General features: G+C 46.0%; 1 protein-coding gene across 3 annotated transcripts in view; it reads left to right on the top strand.

The window, feature by feature from the left end:
• Positions 1 to 10,251, top strand: part of SEPTIN8 (septin 8) — a 34,878-nt gene extending 24,627 nt beyond the window's left edge. The window contains exons 6-10 of one of the 3 annotated variants that reach the window (XM_058815616.1): positions 1,160 to 1,256; positions 1,553 to 1,721; positions 1,972 to 2,104; positions 2,765 to 2,955; positions 9,251 to 10,251. In XM_058815616.1, coding sequence (XP_058671599.1) covers positions 1,160 to 1,256; positions 1,553 to 1,721; positions 1,972 to 2,104; positions 2,765 to 2,955; positions 9,251 to 9,305 — 645 coding nt within the window. In that variant the 3' untranslated portion in view covers positions 9,306 to 10,251. Of the gene's footprint in view, positions 1 to 1,159; positions 1,257 to 1,552; positions 1,722 to 1,971; positions 2,105 to 2,764; positions 2,960 to 4,797; positions 7,620 to 9,250 lie in introns of those variants that run through there. The other 2 variants (XM_058815617.1, XM_058815618.1) reach the window with 2 other exon arrangements.
• The last annotated feature ends 646 nt before the right edge of the window (positions 10,252 to 10,897 follow it).

The following is a 10,897-nucleotide window of genomic DNA, read 5'->3' on the forward strand; positions in this document are numbered from 1 at the left end:
TTTTGAAAAATGCTTTCCTCAAAATTAATTCTGTCTGTCCTTAGGCTGCTTTGCATTTGAGGAAGAAGGAGCTTTGAATAAAATGTGACAGTTAAGATTTACATTAGTCTTTTGACTTAAGGAAGCTGAAAAGGAAAACCCAATTTAAAGTAAAGAAGAAAAATCTTTAATCTCTATTTTGTCTTTTTTGAAATTCAGAGATCAAATTCAGACCTGACTGAAGCACATGCAAAAACACTTTTAAGCTTCTTGTCTCCCAAATCAGAGTGCAGCTATGGCAGTAGAAACAACTGAAATGTTTCCATGATAATTTTATAAATCTAAAGTAGCTTTTTCATCAAAATGGCCATTTTCCTGCATAGCTGTTTCTGATTAAATGCTTTGTCTTTTCTTTCACCTTTCGCCCATCTTTTTTTTTTTTTTATTCAATCACCAGTTTATTTCTGGGTGGACTAGGTACATGTTTTCACTCTAATAGTACTTTTTTTTTTGCTGAAATCATGAGAACTTTGGAGGATTCACTTTTGCTTAAATTTTGTGTATTGGGGCGAAAACAGGAGTCATGCTTGTTTGGCTTTTTTTTCCCCCTTCCTTCCTCCAATGAAAATATTTTTGGCCACTTCCTTATGAGTTCCACACTTCTGGCTCCATTTCTTTTTAAAAAGTGAAGGATTTTGTCAGCCTCACCATCCTGAAGCCCCCAGTCCTGGTTCCTCCCTGTGCCTGCTGCCATGCAGGCTTGGCGAGCAGTGGGGCCATGCTGTATCCTGCACATGTCCCTCAGTGCCCACACACTCTGTGCTGTGCCAGGGCTCTGTGGGGATGTCCCTGCTTTCAGCAGGGCAGGGAGTGCCCCATTCCTGCTGTGTACAGCCTGGCAGAGGAGGGAGGGCAGCACTAATCACCGTGCTGTTCCTGCAGTATTGCCCAGCTGGTGCAGCCCAGGCAGCACTGCTGGTAAGCTCTGCTCTGCCCCTCAGCACTCTCTGCAGAGTATCCCAGTTTGTTGTAGACATTGCTCTGAGTGTCAGAAATTGGCAGGTTCACAGAAGGGACTCAGGGAAGCAGCTGCTGTGCCTGGGTGAGGGGGAGCTGAGGGTCAGGCTGATCTCTGGGGGTTACCCCAGGCACTGAGTCCCTGCCCCTGGCTCTGTTTCAGGCTCATCTGCCCTTTGCTGTGGTCGGCAGCACGGAGGAGGTGAAGGTTGGGAACAAGCTGGTGCGAGCTCGGCAGTACCCCTGGGGAGTGGTGCAAGGTGAGGGGCCAAGCCCACCCCAAACCCTCCCAGCCCTGCCCTCAGCAGCACCTCTGCATGAAGGTGCCCTGTGACAAGCAGCAGGCATGTCCCCTGCAGCTCTTGTGGGCTGGGCACTCTTTCCTTTGGGTTGCCATTCCTAGGAATGTCAGCAGGAATCCCTGCATGCAGGGTTGTGCTGTGCCCTGAGCAGGACAGCAGGCTCCTCAGGATGGGAGTATCTGCAGCCAGTCATGAGTGCCTTGTGTTCCCCCACCACACCTGCAGTTTGCTGACCTGTCCCTTCCCTCTGCCAGTGGAGAATGAGAGTCACTGTGACTTTGTGAAGCTGAGGGAGATGCTGATCCGGGTGAACATGGAGGACCTGCGGGAGCAGACCCACACGCGCCACTACGAGCTCTACCGCAGGTGCAAGCTGGAGGAGATGGGCTTCAAGGACACAGATCCAGACAGCCAGCCCTTTAGGTGAGTGGCCTTCACATCTAGCAGTGGTTTAGAGTGAGGGTTTGGTACTGATAGTCCCAAAAAATGGGAGGTTTGTAGGTAGATCTACTGTGCCAGGCTGGGAAATGCCAGCGCTGGGTTGGAGCTTTGCAGCTGATTTGGATGTTCCCTTCCCTGCCTGTTTTTCCAATAGCACAGACAGACATGCATTTCCCCATCACTAACTCATCAGCATCCAGAGAGTCTGGATTTCATTTGCTTTCTTCCCCAGCCTCCAAGAAACATACGAGACCAAAAGGAAAGAGTTCTTGGGTGAGCTCCAGAGGAAAGAGGAAGAAATGAGACAAATGTTTGTTAACAAAGTCAAGGAGACAGAGGCAGAGCTGAAGGAGAAGGAGAGAGAGGTGGGTGTGCCAGAAATTTGCAAGGAACCCAAACTGCAGCCAGCAGGGAATGTGGGTCTGGGCAATGCATGAATCCTGGAAAGCACATTCCAGCAAAGCTCACCAGCCAAAGCACAAACACATCACTGGTGTAGGTGTCTCAGAAACTTGTCCTGTGCCACGTGGAAATGCAGCTCTGCCTGGGGAGTGACAGCCAGTGGCAGGACGTTTAGGTGAGCATCCCTAAACGTCACAGAGATTTCCCTTTTGTGGCTCACTGCACAGCAGAGTAGAGGGGGCAGCTGGGCTGGGGTCTCCAGTCAGAGTGAGTCCAGTGGAGTCCCCAGTGAGGCCTCAGTAAGCAGCTGTGACTGGAATTTAATGGGCCATCCTCAGAAAGAGTGAGGAACAAAAGATCCTGCAATGTCCCCCGCCCCTGTGCAGAGCCAAAATCCCCTGTGCTCATCTCCAGGGCCCATGCTGCCTCTGGTTTGCTGTGTGGTGTCAGGCAGAGCTGAATTATTATATCTTCCCTGCTTCTGGTGGCCCTGGGTGCTGTGTTCTGCCAGCAGGTTGGTGCCTGTGGTGGGATTGGTGTGGGAGGTGTGGCAGGGCCCCTGGGGCAGGGAACACAGCCAAAACCAGCTGAATGCCATTCTCAGAGGGTCTGTCTCCTGCCAGCTGCATGAGAAGTTTGAGCACTTAAAAAGGATACACCAGGAAGAGAAGAGGAAGGTGGAGGAGAAGAGGAGGGAGCTGGAGGAGGAGATGAACGCCTTCAACAGGCGGAAAGTGGCAGTGGAAACCTTGCAGTCCCAATCCTTGCAGGCTACCTCACAGCAGCCACTGAAGAAGGACAAAGACAAGAAAAAGTAAGTGTCTGAGCTGGAGTCTTGCTCCTCTGCCACTGGAAAGCTGGGAGTCTGCTCACATGCTTTAATGTTTGGTCAGTTGTTTAAACATCATACAGAGAAAAGGGGACTTTGGAATCCTAACTCCCATCCTTCTGATTCTTTGCTTAAAGCAGAGGAGAGATGAGCCCCTCCTGTGCCCAAGCACTGCCCAGAGAAGCCTGGGAAGCTGGGGGTGGGAGGGATTTGCAATTTGGGGCCATTCTCTAAAGGCTGATGGGCCCATGGGTTCACTCTTGCTTCTGTGAGAGCCAACTCAGGTTGTGGAATGGGGCTCCAGGGCACAGTTCTGATTACAAGAAAATTCTTTTCCCCTAAATGCAGAGTTCTTATCTTAGCTTGCTGCACTTTAATTGACATTGCTGAAGCCAGCAGGAACAGGGGTATGTAAATATTGTTGTTCCAGCCACCTGATTGTGTAGTGATAGGCCAGTAATGGGACAAACAGGTTTAAAAAGAAAAGAGTTGGGGAGGTTATCCTGCTTCCAATTGAAGCCAGTCTCTAAGGAACCCTGGCTAGGGACCAAAATGGAGCACTGTAATGCAAACTGGTAATTCTGCTACTGCAGCATTTTTTGGTACTTCCCCTTGCATGAAGGAGCTCAAGAGTCAGAACTGCATTCTGTCAAACCCAGAGCAGGCTGGTGGCAAAGGCTCTCTGAGCCTATTAATGATGGCAAGAAAACAAGACCATGAAGAGCAGCAATACCCAAGTTTGTGCTTGACAGCACAGCATTCAGCTCCTCACTGCTGATGAGATCTTGTGGTCTGTCATTCCCCTGCTGGGAGCTGCAGCGCCAGAGGAGCTCATTCTGTGTACTGACATCCCAGCAATTTGTTTCTTCCTGTGGAAGATAACGGGGTAGATTACTTGAGTGTTTGCTTGGAATGTAAATGTGAAAAGTGCTCTCTTCTGCAGGCTGCTCAACATGCTCTGGGTGTGGCCCACCTCACACACAGTGAGTTTTACAAACTCTAAATGGTTTGTAAAATGCTTTGCTGAAAATAGGGTTTAATCTGAATTAGGAACTGAATCCTAGGGCTTTCTTGGACCCAGGACTGCCTGGGGAAGGTGAGCACAGTGGTAACTTGTGCAGGTGATGCCAGGGGCAGGCAAGGACTGTGAACATGGGCCAAGAAATGCTGCAGCCTCCCCTCTGCTCCTTCTGGCTGCAGCAGAAAAGGTTTTCCTGCACTTTGCTGGGTGTAGCCCACCTCCAGCTGTTAGTCTGGACTGTTCCTCCTCGGGATAGCAATAGGAACGAGCTGTGGTCAGGAGCAGGGCTGGGAGGCAGCTCAGTGCCGTGCAGAGGTCCCAGGGGCACCCACAGCCTGGGCTGTGCACTGGGACACCCCACATGGAGCTGGGGCAGGGGGCTCCAGCTCTGGAGCACAGCTCCACCATCACCAGGATGCTTTTGGATTGGGGTTTTTTTTTTTTTTGTTTTTGTTTCTTTTCAAATCTGTGAGATAGCTCAAAATGTGGGGTTTTGGGATTTCTGCTCAAGTGAAATACTGAGGAGAGCTTGTTGAGCTCTTGATCATCTCCTGGTTCAAGGCAGCGTCCTTAGTAGCTTTAATAAGTAAAAAATTGTGATGGAAAAATTGCAGAAGCTGGGGAAAAGAGAAGTGTTTGTGGTGCTGGGCAGGTTGTGCCCGGCTGCTCTCACCTGAAGCCTTCAGCTGCCCCAGCAGTGTTTGTCCTCCTCCTTTTTTTGTTTTAACATACTTGGCTACACCTCACTTTTGTTTGATTTTCATAACTTTAATTCATGCTTTTTTTTTATGTTTTGTTTCTTTCAGTTAATCACACACAGACTTTCAGGCCAAGAGTGGACTTGGTGCTTTCATGTGTTAAGTTGCTTGAGTTTCCCACCCTGAGTGACCCTTCTCATAACATTGTGTGAGTGGACCAAAGTGACAATGAGCATCTCCGGTGGTTGCAGTGTTCCAGCCTGCTGTTTTCTTTTCAGAATTATCAGGAGGTTTGCAGGAAGTAACCTTACATGTACATTTTGTTAAACAAAGCCAACTAATCCCTCAAGTAAGATGTTTTGTTCCAAACCCAGTGATGGAGCAGCTGTGTATGAAGTGACCATGACTGAACTCGTCTTCCCACCAGCTAAATAATTCAATAATTGCTTTCTGCATTTTTTTTAATTGGCCAAGGTGACTGCTGGAGGCTCATTGACCTCCCCTGTAGATGCACAGTGAGAGGAGTGGTCTGAAGAATGCTGAAATGTTTGTTTTTCTAACAAAATTCTCAAGTATTTTTTAGAATGGGTGGAAAAACACAACATTTAGGCTTTCTGCAGGAATCTTAGAGTAATCCCTCATTCCAGTAATTCTGTATTAATTCCTGAATTACTCTAAACACTATCTACATCATTTATAATAATATATATATATATATATATAAGGAGAGAGAGAGAGGTTAATAAAATTAATGGGACAATGTTTTGAATTTTCTTTACTGCTAAGAACATTTATAGAGAGGTCTTTCATAAGAGTCTGTTGTACAAAGTGGAACTACAGGATTTGTGTAACATTTCAGTTGTCGCTTACCAATGTATTTACTGTTGTGGGGGAACTATTTAAGCCAACATCTTTTTACTCTTTAACCTTAAACCTAATATGTGCCTAATAAGGAGAATCCCCTGCTCTTGAGCTGTGCCCTGTGTTTATGCTGACAGGCTCTGTCCCTCTTAGAAGGTGCTTTTGTGACAACTCCTCATGCCTAGAAATCACAGCCTTGTTTTCCTGGGCAGCTGAGCTTAGAGGAATAGTTAGGATCAATATTAATTTTTTCCACTCAAACCATTTTGTGAATAGGCAGGGCAGTAACTGAACAGAGAGTTCCAAGCTGTGTTGTCATGGAAAAATAGTTGGATCCAATTCCATCCACCCATCCATCCATCAAAACCTAGGCTAGATGAAAGGAAATATATTAACCCTCACATAGTGTCTTTATAGTTTATAAAAACACTGGCTGGCTAAGTGTTAGTTGTGAGTGTGTGTGTTTTTATTTAGTTATTAATGTTACAGGATTTTTCTGATATGTTTTTTGTTAAAGACTTGTCTTTAAGCTGGCAGCAAATTCCTGATGTGCTGTGCAGAAGGAAATGCAGGGCCTGGGTCTGAGCTGTCACAGGGCAGCATTCTGCTGGATTCTGAGGTTCTTTAGATGTCATATTCCATTAAAGCAGCTTTTTTTCACCCCCTTTCTAAATACATGCTCAGGTATTAAACTGTTTTCCAATGGACATTGGCCTTTTCTGTGGATATACTGACAGTGCTGCTTCATGCTTGTGGAAAAGAACCTCACAAAGATCTCACTGGTACCTTTTAGAGCAGGCTTTTGTTGAAAGAATAAAAATTCTGCACTTGTTGGGAGTCTGCTGAAAGCTGGACATTTCATTTTTAAGGCTGTGCCTCCAGGTTAGATGTATTTTAAAGAGTAACTGTCAAATGTTAGGAGGGTTTTCTCAAACACAAGGAACCCAACCTTCTGTTATATGCAAGAAGACAATTCCACCTCGCCTCTGACTACAGACCAATCATGTAGCAGATTATTTTTTTATTGATCTTTTGCTAATGGAAGAAACTGTGGTGCACTAGTTGCCTGAGCAGGCCATGATTTTGGTTCATTGTTTGCCTCCCAAGGCCAGTGCTGGGATGCAGCAGTAACTGGTGGTGCTGGTGTGCACCCAGCTGCCTCACCAGTGTTCCCAGTTCTCTCCTGATCTCGTGCTGCAGCCAGCAACATCTATGCAAACAATTTCTCTCTGCCCTGGCTCGTCAGAGATCAATTATTTTTTCCTAGAATAACAGATAGTTAAAAAATATTATTATAACAAAGAATAAAAATCTTCAAATCCATGGGCATTGTGGAGAAATTTACAGCATTTTCTGAAGAAGACATTCAGAATGTATGTAACAATATTTTCATGATGATTATTATTATATTACTTTGATTTTATGTTGTGACAGATATCCCTTGTCCTAGTAGTTCAACATCATAACCTCCCCAGGGGGACTCAGTCATACTTTTTTCCCTTGAGTATTTGTTATTTTCTTTTGACTGAGACAAGATTTAAGTATTGTGGTAGGGTAGTTCTGTGTCTTGTTTATATTTAACAAATTACAAATATGTTGTGATGCTGATCTCACCCAGTCTGAAGACTTAAAATCTTGTAGGCTAGAAAAAGTGAAAGAAATACCCCTCAGAAGTCATTGAAACCATCCAGCTACATGTCTTTCAGCTGTTTTATATATTTATCTGTAAATGATTGGTATTAATGGGAAAAGTTATCAATTTTTTAAATCATTTAAATGTTTATCGTCCTGTATGTTGTCTGCTTTCTAAATTAAACTGTGTTTGGTGGGTCTCTGGGGGATCATGCCTGGCTCAGGTGTTTGCCCAGGGGTGTGGAGGAGATGTTTGGAGCCATGGAGGCACCTTGGGGACCTGCAGGGGGACAGAGCCCTCTGGGACCTGCTGCATCCCTTTGCTTTGGCATTCCCAGCGTGTTGGGCTTCATGGTTTGGTTTGGTTTTTTTTCTTTCTTTTCTTTCCACTCACTTTGTACTTTTTTTTCTTTTATTAAATCTCACATGTATTTTGAGTTTTTGTGGTGTCATTTATTTAGTGGTGCATTTTCTGTGCAATCTAGTTATTTTCTGTATTATCTGTCACAACAATAATGTGTTATGATTGCAAGCTCACCAGTCACAGGCTGTCTTTATGACTATTTGGGACATTCAGGAATATAATTAGCGAATTAATTAACAACTAGCTAATCATAGAGTATGTGGAAATGTACTTCCTATGTAATCTGGGGAGAAATTCTTAGACATTAACCCAAAAGCTATCAGTGTTTGGCAGAAGGAGCTCTGAGGATTGTTGGTACATCTCCTTTGTGAGATCTGGTGGCTGAGCAGGAATGTACCAGCAGCTTTGCTGATTTCATGGTGCCCAAAGGTGATTTAAAGGTAGGGCGAGAAGGGAGCAGAGGTGGAGATGTTTCCTGGGGTGCATCCAAAGCTGTGTTCCTTGTCTGGAGAGGGTCATTATACACTTAGGTCATGGCCAGCAAAAGAGCACAGCTTCAGTTTGGTGCTCTGCTTTCAGAAAGATGTTCAAGCTTTTCCCAAAGGTTTGTTCTCAGTGTCTGATCTGGGCCATTGCTACATACCAGGTTATATTCACTCAACTTTGGGCCCTTCTGGGGTTTATTTGGTATTGTGCTGAGATCAGTGCTGCACTGCAGACACTGCCAGTGTGGGGTTTGGCTGATGCACAGTGTTTGCTGTAGCAGTGCTGCTGGTGGGAGGTTTCTCTGCAGCCCCAGCTTGAGGAACAAAACCAGGCTGATGATCCTGGCTGCCTCTCCAAGCTTTTTAGGAATATGTATCTGGAAACTTTTTAAGCAGAAACTTTAGTAAGGAATTACCAATTGATATCAAGTGGTTTGTATGAAATACTTACATCCTTCTCCATCCCAATACATTTTAAAGCCAGATCTGGGAGACCGGAGAGGAGCACATGCATTCAGAATTCAGGGAACCAAAGGTGGTGGAACAGCTGGTGCTTTTAAAGGTGGGCCACCTGGTGATTCAGATGATGTGCATTGGCAAGTCTCTTTCCAGAGGAGCAATGTTAAGAGCATTCATTAATACTTGTGCAAAGCTCCTAGAGATGCTTTGAGGAGGAGGAGAAATGCATAGGTTTGTTAGAGAAGCAGTTCAGCAGTAAGGTAGGTGCTGCCCATGCTTTGCAGTTCCCAAGCCCAAGCCTGGTGGCCAAGGCCCTGAGACATGCTGGCACTTTCCTTCAGGAGACAGCCCCACAAACCCAGCCTTGTCCCTGGCTGTTCCCTCTGGAGAACCCTGCAGCTGTGAGGGATGGAATGGGGCAAGGACCCTGCAAAGCCACTGCTCCATCTGTGTGGGTGGTTGGCTGCTCTTGGGGGTCTCCATCACCTGGGATTTCTCCTGTTCCACCAGCAGTCCTTTCTCCTGTTCCACCAGCAGTCCTTTCTCCTGTTCCATCACCAGTCTTCTCATTAAAATTTTAAATCAATCCTTTTATTACCAGTTCCAAACAGATGTTGGCAGCTGTGAGAGCTTCTCCAAGTTGCAATGGGTTAAACTCAAATGTCTGTACAATAGATTGGTGCTTTGACCTTTCATGCTGTCTTTACTTAATGTAAATAACTGAAACTTAAACACTTATTTTCTTTTGTTCTTTCTATAGCTTCTTTAGTCTTCCCAGTGCGTACTCCATAACAACAGGAAGATATGTTAATTAGAAGATTTATTAAGGCCAAAACATCTCATGCAGAAGAAATTAATTGGTGCTTACACCTTTAAGCTTTCAATATGTTGCACAGAAGAGAATATGTAGCAAGGACTAAAATTCACCGTGTCTTTTGATGGGGAGAAGTTTGCTTAATCAGGTTTCTTGGTAAAGTTGAAATCCAAGATACTTGCAAAAGGTAAACTGCTAATTACACTGCTGCACGGCTGGCACTAAACCCAGAATGCTTTTGGGGCTCAGCCCAAGGGAGTTAACACTGACTGACTCCAGAGAGGTGAGGGATAAAGCTGGGGTAGTGTGAGGAGCTTCCAGCTTTGCTGCTCGAGCTGCTGCAGTAACAGGGTCCTGCAGGTCCTCTCCTCACTCTGGTTTTGGGGTGTAACTGGGGAACCCGATGTCCCTAACCTGACATCCCTAATCTTTCAGCTGGATTCTCACCTTTCATAAAATAACTCTTCTGTGCAGCTTGCCTCTGCATACTTACAGGTTTTATAACCAAAATGCCCCAACCTTCATCTCTTTGGTTTTCTGAGGGCTGCACTTGGTGCCTCACACCATAACCCCTTCCCCAGAGCTCCCTGCCCACCTCCCCTCTGCTGCTTTGGGCCAGGTGACCCTGCCTGGCCGGTCTGGGCTCTGCTCATCCTGCTGGGATGTGATGGGTGCTAAGGGAGCCATGTTAAAGCACAACTAAATGTTATTTATTAATGGAGGAGAAATGGTTTAATGCTGGAGACTCGGCGTTCCTGGTGTAAGTTCTGTGTTTGTAACAGACTGACTTCCCCTTACACAAACACTTTTCTTTAAGAAAAGGAAAGGGGAAAAACAAAGTGTGATGTCTGTGCCCCAGTAACTTCACACAGGAACAGGGAGAGGCCCCAGTTTATCTTTGTTTTAAACAACCTTGTAAATGAATCTCAGGAATGACCTGTACCAAAGCTGGGTTTAATAAAAACAAAACTGACTTGTTTAACAAACATCTGTTAAAACCATGGTTTGTGCATCAAGTATAACCAGAACAATGTCCTGTGTCCCTCTGTGATCCCAGTTTCCCCTCATTAATCCCGTTGCCCTCTGATTAAAGTGTGATGTCCCCTGTGCACCCCTGTGTCTTGGCAGCTGCTGTCCCCAGTCTCCCTCCCTTTTCCCCACTGCCCCAGGCTGGCAGGGAGGAGTGGCCAAAAGCCAATCTTTGGCAGGAGCTTTGAAGAAATCTCACCCTCACCCTGTGCCCCTACCTCATGCTGGTGGTGTGACCACAGTGGGACAAAGGCTGAGAATCAGAGTGTGGTTGTGTGTGACAGGAGCCCCGAGGCTCCCGTGGAGGACTTTGTGTCCCTGTAACCCCCCGAGAGACAGAGAGGCTGCTGTAGAGGCTCTGAGGGTGTGGGACAAGTGACAGTCTCTAAACCCTCTGGGTGCCCTTAGCCTGACTCAGAGCTGGGAAATTGCAGCTGTACCAGGTATGTGGCCTGAATAGGACTGAACTGGACACGAGGAGAAGCTGTGGAGGATGCTGCCACTTGCAGGCAGTAGGAATGAAACCCATGACAAACATTTTCACCCCATGCTCGTCACCCCTGC

The sequence above is a fragment of the Ammospiza caudacuta genome, chromosome 16 (assembly GCF_027887145.1).
Source record: "Ammospiza caudacuta isolate bAmmCau1 chromosome 16, bAmmCau1.pri, whole genome shotgun sequence".
Classification (NCBI taxonomy): domain Eukaryota; kingdom Metazoa; phylum Chordata; class Aves; order Passeriformes; family Passerellidae; genus Ammospiza; species Ammospiza caudacuta.